General features: G+C 42.4%; 1 protein-coding gene across 2 annotated transcripts in view; it reads left to right on the plus strand.

Annotated features, from left to right (window-relative positions):
- Positions 1 to 6,035, plus strand: part of SLC44A1 (solute carrier family 44 member 1) — a 97,448-nt gene extending 91,413 nt beyond the window's left edge. Inside the window, exons 15-16 of one of the 2 annotated variants that reach the window (XM_037902334.2) lie at positions 647 to 727; positions 3,593 to 6,035. In XM_037902334.2, coding sequence (XP_037758262.1) covers positions 647 to 727; positions 3,593 to 3,616 — 105 coding nt within the window. In that variant the 3' untranslated portion in view covers positions 3,617 to 6,035. The other variant, XM_037902333.2, reaches the window with a different exon arrangement.
- Positions 6,036 to 14,439: the final 8,404 nt, after the last annotated feature.

The raw sequence follows: 14,439 nt of genomic DNA on the forward strand, positions 1-14,439 counted from the left end.
TTAATAGCAGGGTGTAATGCCTGGCTGCTTCCATTTGATGTTATAACAAGTGGGAAAGGCAGTGTCCATGGGGGCGGGGAAATCTCACAAGACGAGACCCTGGATGTGGAAAAGTTTTGAGAAATTGTGTTCTGAGGGATTAGGGAAAACTAGGAAGGCATTGCTAGAGGTAAAAATGAAATCCCAGTGTATTTTTTTCTATTACAACAGCTTGATAGAGTTGTAACACTACATACTACTGGACAGACTACTACTACATACATACTACTGCTATGTAGTACAGACATACTACTGCATACATACTGGACAGAATATAAGGGCTGGGGTCTGGGGTTTGTGCCATCATCAGAACGTGGACGCCAGGGATGGGTGGGGACATGGTAAATGTGATAGTTTATACAGGCAGGATGGTTAATACTGTCTGAAGAATCTTTTGATCCTATATGGGAAATCTGAGTGCCAAAGGGGTAAGAGACAGAGGGAGGTGGTATCTCTTGTTTCTTGTTCGCTTCTTGGGGCAGAACAGATTACTTTTTGTGACTTGTCAGGGAATTTTATATGTGAGCCATCGGCTTGCACGTTCCCTGGCTGTACTTCACTATACAACCAGCGGAAGAAAGATTAAGCCACTTGATTTATTTTGCAGGAGTTTGTGGAGAACAGTAGAAAATCAATGAAAGAAGCTGGCAGGGGAGGTGGAGCTGAAGGCAGAGAGCTAAAACCAATGGTAGGTGCAGATGAGGAGGTGGCCATCCTCCAAGAATTTCACTTTTACTTCCTCTCCCTCTCTGTCTTTACTGACTGCACTTCTTCAGGGGAAGTTTTTGTTCTTTGTATCACTCAAGATGTTCTGCTTTTTCTGTTTGTGAGCTTGCCTATCACCTGGATGGCAGAGTTTTTGTCACAGCTGAGACCATCTCCTGTAAAAGTAAGCTGAAAGGAACTGTGTCTTGTGAAATAGAACTACAGTGGAAGAATCAGTTGAATTAGGATCAGGATTGCAGCGGTGCCCACTACACGCTAGTTGGTGCACACAGAAGACAGTCGTCTTATTTTGTAAGATCTGTGGGGCAGGGTGTATGATTGATTAATTACTAGCATAGCCCAACTTAATCCTCTTTCCATTGGTGAACTAAATTCTGAATTTTGCATTCAGTATAAAAGCCTGAAGGACGCTTAGGAGCTGACCCCTAAAACAATGGGGCCATGCACGTCAGGGTCACATCAAATGATTTTAAACTGTGGCGAGGGATTGGATACAGCGATTCCTTTCAACCTGCTTAAAATAACATTTCTCCCAGTTGTTCGTTTTTTATTGCTAACTATTTATGTTGCTGTTTCTTGCGCTCTCTCTTTCCATCTCACATTGTCAGATACAGGGACAATGCATCACTTATGCTTCTGAAGTCTTAACCACCACCTGTTTTCACTCACGCTGTGCCTATTTGAAAGGCATTGCATGTTTAAGTATCCTGTAATAAGGAACATCTGTAACTAATACAGATAATGGAGTTATCCATCTTGCAAGGTGAGCTTGGGACTTGGAGAACTGGGAGCCAGGCTTTCTGTGTACTAAGAGATGGGCAGGTCTGACTGAACTAGTTAGAGATGAGCCTGTTAATACTGATTCTAGAACAGCGTTTCCTATTACGTCAGTACCTGCCGTGGGGTATAGTGGGGTTTATGTTGATTCCTCCAACAGTAGGTAGTAACTCTTTTAAATCATAAAAAGTAATGAAATCAAAATACATTTCCTTGTAGTAGAAAATTCCTTTTTAATATGGCATATATAATGCCATGCTGTGCCAGCACTTTGACCTAGGAAGCTTGAGTCCCTGCTCTCTGATCAGCTCTGTAGCTGTGAGGCATGTTATGCTACGTTATTTATACAGTCAGTTCTAGCATACCAACCTAGATTAGAAATGGTCTTTCATTATTATGGGTGCCAAGAGTTGGTTACTGTTGTCGTCTTTAGAATTGTGCAGAGTAATTCCCATGCACAACTTCCACAGCGTATAGACACTTAGTCCAGTGACAGTGGTTTGGCTCTCTCATGTGTGGTTTAGTTCAAACTTCCCCTTGCACAGTCTTCTGGAGGGCCAACGTTTTAGCCATGACTGGCCTTTCTCCACCTTAAAGTATTTGTTAAAGCATAAGTGCTGTTGTATATCTAACTATAGAACAAGAAAGTTTTCATATGTATGATCTACCTTTTCTTCAAGGAGTAATTCCAACCAAGTGAACATTAGAAGCAACTGCTGGGATTTTCAAATCTATCTAAGGGTATGCACAGCTCCCATTAGAATTAGTGGGAATTAGGTGTCCAAATCTTCTAAGCAGCCTTGAAAGTCCTAACCTAAAGCTTTTTACTCCACTCCCAATTCAGAGTACAGGTTTACATCAAGTAGTGTCCTAATAACGTCCACCTTCTAGCTAGTGCACACTGCTAAAGACGCTAAAAGCTGTTGGTCCAGCACTTTCAGACTTGGTTGTTTAAGCTCGGTTCCTACCTCCATCAGTAGACCCTGTGAAAAGACTGGCTGCACATCCCCACTGACACAGCCTTCAGAGGGAACTTTGCATGCTCAACACCCTTGGAAGTGAGGCCTCTTGTTTAGGAACCTACCTTTAGGCCACTCAGGTTTTGAAATTTATCTTTTAGTTCCTTACAGAGGATTGCTAGAGAGATGGTGTGAGCGTGGGACAGGAAGTCAGGAACTCCTACATTGTATTTCCAGTTCTGATACTAACTTGATTGTCTTGCACAAATCATCGGGCCATATTTTCTGAAGTGGCTTCCAATTTTGGGGTGCCTAATTTCAGCTGCATGGAGTCCAGAAAAGCAGGAATTGACCACTAATATGGATAACAAGAACATCCAGAGCTCTCATAGTTAATGCTGACCTTTTGGAAAGGATCTAAAATATCATGCTTCAGGGTTGAAGCCCATCTCTAACTATTAGAGATTAGGATAAAACCTTCATGGGGCGGGGCAGATTATCACACATCTGCCTACTGTGAAATTCGTTGCATCTTTCTCTGAAGGCCATTATCAGAGAGGGTACTGGATAAGATGGACCATAGTTCTGATCTGGTCCAGCATTTCCTCTGTTCCTAAAGTGGAGTCCCCAAAAATTAAAGGCCACTTTTGGGAGTTTGGGCCTTCACTGCTTTGCCTCAGTTCCCTCATTTATAAAGTAGAGGGAATCTCTCTCAAGAGTTTCAGAGTCGCAGCCGTGTTAGTCTGTATCCGTAAAAAGAAAAGGAGTACTTGTGGCACGTTAGAGACTAACAAATCTATTAGAGCATAAGCTTTCGTGAGCTACAGCTCACTTCATCGGATGCATCAAGGACTCCTTTTCTTCTCTCAAGAGTGTGAAGGATTAGTTCAGAAATTTAAATGGCTACCTAGAATTACACTTCTTAAAAATCTGAGTGGAAACATTTAGGAGTTGTCATATCCAAAGAGACTGTGTAGGTTCAAGAACAAGGCATTTCAAACTTTACTATTCGTAGTGATCCTTTTGGATCAATTTCTTCAGTTGTCCATTGCCATGTGTCTAAGACTGTACTATATGACTTTGTTTTCTAGGCCCCTGGAGCAAGTTCATCTTGAAACTAGCCAGCCATTATGGAACCCATTGACATTCCAAAACACTATATATAACTAAGCAGCCAAAATCAGAAAAGGAACAGGGATTTAATACTTTTTTTAATGATTATTTTTGTGAAACATGTACTCTTTTCATACGGGTGGCTTTTACAAGCAACTTTATCATTGTTCCTTTTTTAATCATTGTGGTCATGGAAATGTTAAGATTCTTATCTGATTAAGATACAATCTAGAGGAGGAATCAGTTATTTTAAAAAAAATTAAAACTATTGGGTAGAGTATCAGATTTATCAGGTGTCCCTCAAAATTGCAATGTAACCGAGAATTATGTTTAAATCAGCTCCTTTAGGATTTTATATTTAAACTCAAATGCATCAGTGACTTCTGGGGAAATGCTTCAGATTTAAAAAACAATTAAAATTGTAGGTGTTTTTAAAAGGGTTTCAATGAGAGTCATAATTATAACTCATTTGTAGTCAGTCATTTGACCCACCAACCCTAATGGGGCCTAGTGGGTTACATATTGTTTTGTTTATAAATTTCAGATATCAAAATAACCAACTCCTCAGGTATTTAGATGTTGTGGGAGCCCCTGCATTTCTATGAAAGAGAAACTAGAAAATGGGAAAGGATGAGTTTTATATGCAACTGTTTTCCGTTTTACTTTATTTTTCCCTTTGAGTTCAGTAGCCTCCTTTGCACTTCATAAGGCTCCTTGGAAGAGTATGGATTCTCCAAACGAGCAATCGAACAAACTGATCATTAAAACTCAGCCTTAGCCATAGTCCTCATGATTCATTCATGACTAGATATAAGAATGCTGGACACGGGGAGAGAAACAAACTGTACAAAGAGTATTGTAAGTTGTTTTTATTTAACTCCAGAGAGATTTGGGAAGTGTAAATGTAAATGGCCAGGCCTTGGCTGTTTTCTCATTCATATTAGTATGTACTGTAGCAGGTGGGTAAAACAGGAAAGGGTAGATAAGCATTTCTTTGGAAATGACACTGCCATGGTATCTAAAGTTATCCACTGACCATAAGAGAACTTGTTCATTTTAATTCTTGAGTGTTTAAAAATTTTCATTCCTGAAGCTTACCAGATATGAATGCTAATACTCCGTTGTTCAGCTTATTGTAATGGTAAATGCTTAGTGTATTTGCTAAGAACTCACGATCTGTTCATGCTATATACTCCTTTTTGTTACAATTTTTTAAGAAAACTATTTTTGTTAATGTAAAGTTAATATTTCAGAGCAGAATTTTTAAACTTATTGCACTAAATACGAGCTCTGTAAGAATAAATAATGCCTCAATGGTTTGTTCACTCCATACAAGAAAATCTTTTGAAGGAGAGCAGCCCTTCCAGCTAAGCTTTGCAATGGATTAAAGAGGGATGTGTGGAGAAGCGTACAATTAATGCCACCAGGGTTTTATCAGCAACTGTTTGCTTATGTGCTTCCTTTCAAAGGATCGGACCTTTAAACTGCTGCTGAAGGTAAAAGGCATCCTGTATTTTTTTAATTAATGAGTGCTCTTAACAGTTCCAGTGGTAGCTAACTACTTCTGTTTCTATAAGTCATTTGATACTTCAATTTTTTCAGACTTCTTGCAATAAAGATCAGGATTAATAAAAAGGATTTACCCCTTTCATAACACAAACCAAACAGTATGAATATAAATAAACTGTAGCTGTTTGAGGGCAAAAAACTGGCTTAGGCTCTGATCCTGCAAACACTTACGCAACTGTGTAGCTTTATTCAAGGAAGTAGTTCCATTGGCTTCAACAGGACTGCTCGTGTAAGTAAAGCTATGCACCTGTGTAAGCATTAACTGGATCAGGGCTTTAGTCTGGGATTTTAACTGGAGCACTGGGTAGGTCTCTCAGTGTAAATTACATGTATCTGTCAGGACGTTTGGAAGACGTTAGAGCAGCCTTCATTTGTGCTCGGAAGGAGTTTCTGGTACATCAACGGCCAAAAGTGCAATGGCTCAGCTGCAGCTCTGGAGTTTGGACACTCAGTACTTGCATAGATCAGGGGGTTTGGCAGCGAGTTAAATACTGGCTCAGCAGGATCATAGAAACTGGATTCCAAAGCTACGAAAAGGATTTGTCATGTACCTAGCTACTCCACAGGGACTGCAGCTTACACCCTGTTTCTGAAGACGTCATTTGACGTGCTCTGACGGAAGCCTTGGATTCTGCTCACTTTGATGACCTAACATCAGATTCCTGCCATGAAAAGTTCCACAACTTTGGGTTCTCTGCTCCCTGGAAGCTGTGGGGGGAGGGGGTGCTTTTCAGTTAACTTACAACTGGAACTGTAATCAGAAACAAATTTTGTATTTTTGTATAACTTGCCTGTGCACCATTTTTATAACAGGGCCTGTTTTACAAATAAATTGGTTTTATTATCACAGTGTGTAGAAGTTATGGACAACACTTTTGTATGGGTAGCTGTAATTTTCAAGTTATCTATCATTATGAAGTTCTTAATCAATTCAAGTGTACCATTCCTTAGTGTGTGTACAGCATGCTTTTCAGTTACAAAGTAGGGTCATGCCTTACTGAACGATCACAAATGCCCTGGCTGTTCAAAAGCATTCCTTTCCCATGCAAGCTTCTAGTGGCACTTCAGTGTTTTGGATGCTCTTTGAAACTTACTTTTGCAGCAGACTACAAGCTGTCCTCTTCCTTCCTAGTCCCTTCTTTGTGGGGAGAGAGGTGGAAAACAAGTCTCTAGAGAAAGTTGCTTGCAGAGCAAGTTTTAGACGCTCATTGCCTATCCTGATAATGAGGGTAGTGGGAATGTGATTTCTCCTGCAGTAATATCTACACGTGGCAGCTGAGACACTGGGCACTGCCAGTGATAAAGGATTTAGACATTTCTTCCTATCTGGTTATCAAAGCTAGTGTCAGTGCTACCATTCCCTCCTGCACTGGGCGACACTTACTGGCGAGAAGGATAAAGCTGGAGAAGCCATCTCCTTAGGATGCCCCTGATGCTTAAAAATTCTGCATAAGCAAGCAGGATTAGCGATTCAACCAGGTCAGCTTGGATTTAAAATCCTAGCCTGGGTGAATGACAGCACATTTGGATTGTAGCACGTTATGCAACATACTCCTAGCTTTGGTCACGTGGGCTTGAAACATCAGAAGACTTGTCCGCTACACTTCAGGTGGAGGCCGAGCAGTGTCCGGCCCTTCCTGCCTCACCCTCCTCTTTAAGGACAATGTGCTGGCCACAGGGAGAACACACCTACCTGCGGAAAAGCTCTCATTTCTATATTTCTCTTTCAGCATAGGGGCACCAAGCAGCTGCGAGCCAGGTCCCCTTTGCCCCACTGACCTCAGCATGTGACAAGGGCATCCTCGTCTCCCCAAGGCAGTGATTCAGGAGATCACCTGGACTGACTGGGTGATTTAAGGTGCTTCCCCACCGCTTTGTTCTGAGCCACTTATCTCCTGCCTGAGACCATCCCCTCTTCCTCACAGCAGTTGCAGTCATTGCACTTGCCATGGTTGGGAGGACATACCGCCACCTGGGAGATCTCAGCACTGCTCCACAGCTAGCCTCTGAGCGTGCAATGCGAACAACTCAAGATGCATCCCCAGCCCCTGTTCTTAGTTTGATTCCTGGGGTTGCATTCAACCCCAAGTGTGCTTATTGGCAGGTCTGTCTTATGTACAGCTTTCATTTGGCTCTGTAGCTCAAGAGAGTCTTGTTGTTAGTGTGTGACCAAGAAGGGAGGCACCTAAGTGGGACTCACTCAACCTGGAAAATCCGGTTATGGGTCCCATTTACTCACAACTAATCTAGGGCTTCTCCAGGGCTTCTCCAATAGTTTCCGTATAACTCCCTCTGCTGGTGATAGCTGCCTTTTGAAAGGGCTTTCCCCACAATAAGCAACTCCCTTGCAACGAGACGCCCCCTATTTCTGAGCACACTGGCTGGTGGCTCTCCCAGTGTAGAATGGTAGAGATGAGAGTCCCAGCTGAGTCAAAAGTTCGACCAACTGATCTGCCAGGATTTGAGTTTCTTTGTAACGTGCCCTCATGACATGCACTTTAATGGCTTGCTCTGAGCAGTTAAAATGTATTCTATGAATGTATGTTGTGAATTCAGAGTAAGATGCATCTAGCAGACTTTTCTATAGTATATAATCACCAAACAGTGATCATTTTGGTCTTCATGCATATTACACATTGTGTTAAGTAATAGTCATTTAAGAAGTACTGTGGACCAGATCTAAGAGTGGGTGTCTAACTTTAAGCGCCCAGTTTTGAAAGTCTTAGCCTGTGCTTATACAGTCACTATTTTCCTAATCTAAGCATCAGTTTCATAAAGTGTTTGTTAGTAATAGGTCCTGAGCTACATTATGGCTGAACAAAGCCTGTAGTTTTTTAATTTAATATTCCCAAACCCAGCTCTAAAACTAACAGATGTGTCTGAAACATTGTGTACACTCTGATAACAAAGACATTCGGTTAAGTCACTTTTAAATGTATTTTTTAAACAATGTCTTTGTGGACACTTGCTGTTTCTTATTGCCTATGGGCAGAGACTAGTAAGTTTCTATGTTTCACATGCTGTCTAGCCACCTGTATTCTCAAGCTACTTTCCTTTATGGATAGATTAGAGAGGGCTGGGGTCTCAACTGTTTTGTTTGTAGCTTGGGATGTGTTATGGAAAACATTGACAACCATTAGTGTACCATAGTGCTGCAAAGTTTAGCTTCAACGTAGCAAGAGAATGCAACCAAGCCAAAATGATTTTCAGTGACTTTCTAAAATCATGAAAATACTTTCCTATTCACATTAAGCTATTTGACTCAATTTATTTTTTCAGTGGATTTAGCCACCTAACATTCTCTTTAAAGAAAGAAATAGCTTTTGAACAATTAAAACTCTTTGGGCAAGTTTTCTCCCCAAAGGGGAAAACATGCAAATTATAATGCTCTGACTATACCTGTTCTCTACAGGAAATTTCAGAGGAATTAGAACAGATGGTTGTCTGGAATTTCCATAGTGAATCATTGAAAATTCTATAAAAATAGTTGGTAGAAATTCTATTAAAAAAAAACAAATGACCAAGTACTATGGGATCAAAACCTGTTTTGTCTTACTGCTGAAATTGGTTCCAATTGATGTTCAAATAAGCCAAGCAGGATTTGATCCTTTGGTAGATTCTGTAGAAATGTGGATATACCTTAACAGGGAACTAAGACTGCTGCAAGGTTTTACAGCAGAACCACCACCAGTCTTGAAAACTGAACTGCAATACTTTAAATAAATTCAAAGAATGCTTTGATCTCTGAAATATTTGACGGAAGACATAGGTAGATTAAATTACAAGCAGCAAACAATTTAAAACTACCTTAAGGTTGTTTTCTCTGCAGCAGTTAAAGGCATCACTGACCCCTAGAACAGCAGTGCCTGCAGTACAGGTATTAACTTGCACAAGATGAGACAATGCTTCTCTTGGCAGGTAAAAATGTGTTTTGCTGGGATTCTCAGAAGAGTTTAGGAACGCAATTCCTGTTGATAGTCAGAGGGAGTTCCATACCTCACTCCATTAGCCTCCTTTGCTCCTAATGCAAAAATACTTCACTTACTATAATGTTGAGATTGGGTAGATCTTTACCAGGAGAGTGAGAGCCCAGGTGTAAGGTAGGGGATCTACTCAGCAGAAAAAGGCCAGAGAGGCAGTCAGCAAGGTCTCTTTGCTGTGGAGTAATATTCCTAACAAAGCAATGCAAGTTAACATGAGCAGAATAAAAAGAAGCCTCCAACCCTCCTTCCCTGGAACATCTGTGCAAAGAGAGGGGGAAAGAATGGGAGTTTCACCCTTAAATGTAGTGTGAGCAGACCAGGCTCTTACTCCACCACATGCTTTCTCCTGGGTGAGTGGTACATTGTAAAGCAAATCTGAGTGGTGCTTGGTTTACAAGAAGTCTTGTTTCCTTCCTGCCATTTTGAAGGAAGTTCTCTTTGTAATAGACTCATTAGACCAAGGCTCTGGCTGAGTTACTGAAGTCCTCAAATCACGATTTAAAGACTTCACATTATAGAGAATCCACCATTTAGTGTAGTTCAAACACAAGTGCCCTGTGCTGCCGAGGAAGGGGTCTCTGCCAATCTGACCTGGGGAACAATTCCTTCCCAACCCCAAACATGGCAATGAGTTAGACTTCCAATGCCTTATCTGTTTTACAAGCTGGAAGCCCTAGAAGAGATGAGCTGAGAGAACGGATGGTAAAACGTAGATACACCCGAGCACAGTTATGTCACAAGTGATCCCATCCTGCACCAAGAAGATTGGGAATCACTAGCTGGCTGGTGGGCCTTGCTGATCTGCTCAGGGTCTGAGATGGGTCTCAGCCACAGCTCTTTGGCCACAGTAAAGTAGGGAATACATCTTGCTTCAACAGGGCTGTAGGTAATGACCTTGATTTTTAACAGGTAAGGAAACAAAATGACTGGTACATGTTTAATTTTAGGGGTGAGGCGGGGTCTGGGAGAAAATAGGGGAAGGGGAGGCTCTCTGCGAAATAGTACTGCGCTTACATTTGCTAACGCTCATTCTTACAGGGTCAGATCTGCAGCTGGTGTAAATGTCGCTCTCAAGACAATGGTGTTTCACTGATTTATAGCAGCTGAGGATCTGGCCCACAGCACTGTCCATTCCCACATTCAACATGTAGGCTGCAGGTGTTGCCCTCCTGGCTTCACTGCGATTAAAACAAGCATGTCTGTGATCCAGGAGCAGAGAGTGATGGTAGAAAGTCGGTAGCTGGGAAGGGACATGTCTCCAGAACAGCAGTGGATTAGAACGACACATGGCCCAGATCCACAACTTAGCTACCTCCTTCCTCTCCAAAATAGCCTCCAGTTTCCTTCCTCAAAGCCTGAGTAGTGTGTGCCATGCACCCTGGCTAAACTGGGGTTTCACAGCATCCAGCGCCTTCCTGTGTCCACTTTCCCTTCCATAGTTGTGGGCCCCGAGGAGGCAGACTGGACCCAGCGTGTGTCTAGGAATCCTACGCTGGCAGTAGATGGCAGCCATTAGATGAGTGCTCTGCTGCTTGCTGTCCACTAACTCCTTGGTGCCCACCCCCAGTATTGCAAGGGGCCTGCCTTAATCCTTCCCTGCTACCTAAACAAACCAGTCAACAGAATTTTACTTACTTCTGCAGACCAGATAGGCATTGACAAAGGTTGCCTGGAGCCCTTCACAGCTGAGTTTCATAGGCATAAAGAGGTCAGACCCTTCTTAGTGTCTCAGAAAGCATACATATTCTTGCAGTTTGGCAAGTGTTGGTTTTCCTCTTTTATGGTCTCTTAGCAAGTAGGCAATAAGGAAGGTGCAGCCGTCTACCAGCAGATTGGCATTATTTTTGTACTGTTTGGATTGTATCACAGAGAGTTACTATATTTGATACCGAAAAAGCGGGGAGTCAAAATCTGTTTGGAAATACTGGTTTTACAGACCAAACATGGCTTAAGTACTTGCAGATGGCATTGTTACAGTCTTTACCACTACTTCATCCTGGTGCAGGCTTTTCATCCAGATCACGCATACTTCTAATAAGGGGATCAAACCCATGGAGTGTATTAACAATTAATGTTGAATCTTGCTGGTCCATTTACTAAGAAGTGCGCTTCTTTCCAATGGAATGCCACCTCCTTTTGGAATAAAACTAGTTAACGTGATGCTGTTTATTGTTGTCTGAGAACCTGAAATGTGTTGTAATGAAAATTGTAAATGGTGGAGGGAAGGGAAATTAACAGTTCTGATCTAATATTAGATTTTCTGTGTAAACTGACTGTGGCAGAATACTGATGCAAACTGTATTTTAGTCTAACAAATGTATAGAATTTTTTTATGTATCAGAATAAAGTTTTATAGGAAAGACTTTCATGTCTACTCTGTTGGCTCGTAAGATGCTTTCCCTTACAGGGTGGCTTAGTAGAGAGCGGGACGGGGCTTGATGGGCAGACTTTTTGGCTCTGGATTAAACTTCCCCTGATGGTATATGTAATAAAGACTTAGAACTACAATGTGGTCTATCCCCACTTGGATATTAAAATGTGTTAGCCATCATGTTTCTTATATGCACACCTTTTTTTCCTTATGTAGGCAGGAAACAAATATGTTCAGATGTCTGTCCAGTTCCTCTCTATCTGAAATAACACATTTGCAAGCAAATATGCATGAGCATGTTATTCTAATGCCCCCAGGCTTAAAAAGGCATCTCTAATATTAGACCATGCTCCTCATTGTAATACCTCATTACTACCGACAGTAGCACCTGGAGCTCAAAAGATCGGTATTCCATTGTGTTAGGTGCTGTACATGGACAAAGACATGGTCCCCACTCTGAAGATTTACAATCCGAGGCCCCAGTTCTTCAGTGCTTTTTACATGTGCTTAACTTGGAGTCTCATGGCACATTTTTAAGCTCTTTCAGGATCAAAGCCCAAGAGGACAAGTAGCAGAGCAAGGATGGGAGTGCAAAGAGGCAGCATACTTCTGTGGATAGGAAACTGGACTCAGGAGGCCTGTGTTCTCTACTGCAGCCTGCAATGTGACCTTGAGTGAGTCTGTGCCTCCCTTTTCCCATCTGTAAAATAGGGTAATGTTACTTACCCACTTTCATGTTCTGGGTGCAGTAAATGGGACACCCATTTTAAGTTATTTGAGATCAGATGAAAGATGTTCTATAAAAGGTAACTTATGAGATCATATCTGAGCACCTCAATGCGGCCTAGTTCAGTGGGATCAGAGAGCTCCCCTCCTTTTTCCCCGCATGATAGCTGTAAATTTCCTCTCTTGTTACTGCCAGTTTCTCAATGGACTATAACAAGCCATGCAGAGCAGTGTTTTCTCCCTGTTATCCTTTATTTCCTGCAAATGCAATGCTTCGGAGGCTTTAATTTAACTGGAAGCTATTGCCAACTCAAACCTTGAAGTTAAAGCCATTGTGAAGAATCACTAAATACAATTAGGAGGCATAAAGGACTGATCAGCCAATCAGAACATTGGACTCCTGCATACAGATGGGGCCTCATGTGGTGGAACTAACTACCCCTAAATTAGTCCATTTTAACTGGGAAATTCCATTTTAAAGTGACACCAAGGGACAAAACATCCTCAGTTACAATGCTGTGTGTGCGTGCGCTGGCAAGCACCAACCGTATGCTAGGTGCTCTACAGACAGGTGAGACAGCTCTGCCGGCCTGCCGCTCCGCACAATGCAACCTAGTTTTACTTTGCGTCTCAGTGCATTGTAATGTCTCTGATGGTGCCCCAAGGCCACGTCCGTTTGGCTCAGAGTATCTCATTCACAGTTTGTCAGCAATTAAGCTGCTCAGCTTGGCTTCATGGTGGTTACTGCCTGGGACCAGAATGGAACTGCACACACACACTGAGGTCACTCGGAACTCCACTGGCTCCCGTTGAGCTTTGCAGGTGTAAAGACTTCAGGAAAAGGCCCTAAGACCGTCACAGGCTGGGCCTCAACTCCCTCTGTGGCATCGCTGCCCTGAGGCCCCCAGCACTGCCTTGGGAGCATTGACTCCTGTTTTTTTCTGAACCAAAAGAGACTTACACCTCTGTGGGGAGAGGAAAAGGGAAGGCGTAGAGGATGGGCCTGGGGAGATCTGGACAGGGAGGGGGATTGGAAGAGGAGAACAAGCTTGGAGACCTGAAATGGAGCTTGGCCTGGGATGGCTCAGAGGGAAGCCTGTGATGAGCATGCAAAGAGAATGGGAACCAGCGGGATAGAACTAAGAAGATGAAACCCAGGGAAATAGATGGGAGGGACAGAGGTTGTATGGAAGGGTGGACAGGAACCAGAAGTAGAGGGGAAGGAAGATGGGTGAGGTACTAGGTACAAGGAAGAGGAAAATGGTTTAGGGAAAGAATGAGAAGAAGGTAAGGGAAAACCAAGAGAGAGCACCAGAAAAATATTAACAGGAGGGAAAGTGAGAGTATGGAATAGAGACGTGAAACGTAGGAGAAGGTAGGAGAGGAGAGCACAAGAAATGAAAAAGCAACAACACACACAACTGCATCATTCTGGAACACACAGAATTCCACAGTCAAGATGGTCGAAGTGCAATAATCAGTGTTTAACCCTGGGTCACATTGTCTGCAAAACATCCCACGTGGGACCAGCTCTGGTACCGACAAGTCGAGACTATGGGGCAAAAAGTTTATCCTGACAATTGACTTTACCAATAAGCGCATGTTGCAGATTTGGCAATATCAAGACCAAATCTGTACCTCTGATCTTAAAATCTACAAATATCTGACTCACCAGAGTAGCACATTAAATGTCCATGTAGTGCTCAGGGTTGCATTTGGTACCCTGACAAGGCATCAAAGGAAAGACAAAAGTATAATTACAAAATAGAAGTCACAGAAATGTAGGGTTGGAGGAAACCTCAAGAGGTCATCTAGTCCAGCCTGTATGCTGGGGAAGATTAAGTATACTTAGACCATCCTTGACAGGTGTTTATCTTGTTCTCCATAGTTTTACCTTCTAAAAGAAGGCAGGGATTTATGAACTACCCTAAGAATGAAAATACCCAGCGACTATTGTTCCCCCGGAAAAAAAAACCGTGAACACTTTTCTCTACTAAAGTCAGAAATACAAAGAACTTGTTCCCTGTAGACAAACCCTGGTGAAATTCAGTGTAATAGCCTCAGCAGCAAACCAGTATCATGGCTCTGAGACACCTTTTCTTTTTCCTAGAGTGACTAGCCAAGCCGCGCAATCTGGGTCTGATCCCTTGACTACCCAGGTCAACTGGAGGCTTTT

Source organism: Chelonia mydas, chromosome 5 (genome assembly GCF_015237465.2).
Source record: "Chelonia mydas isolate rCheMyd1 chromosome 5, rCheMyd1.pri.v2, whole genome shotgun sequence".
Classification (NCBI taxonomy): domain Eukaryota; kingdom Metazoa; phylum Chordata; order Testudines; family Cheloniidae; genus Chelonia; species Chelonia mydas.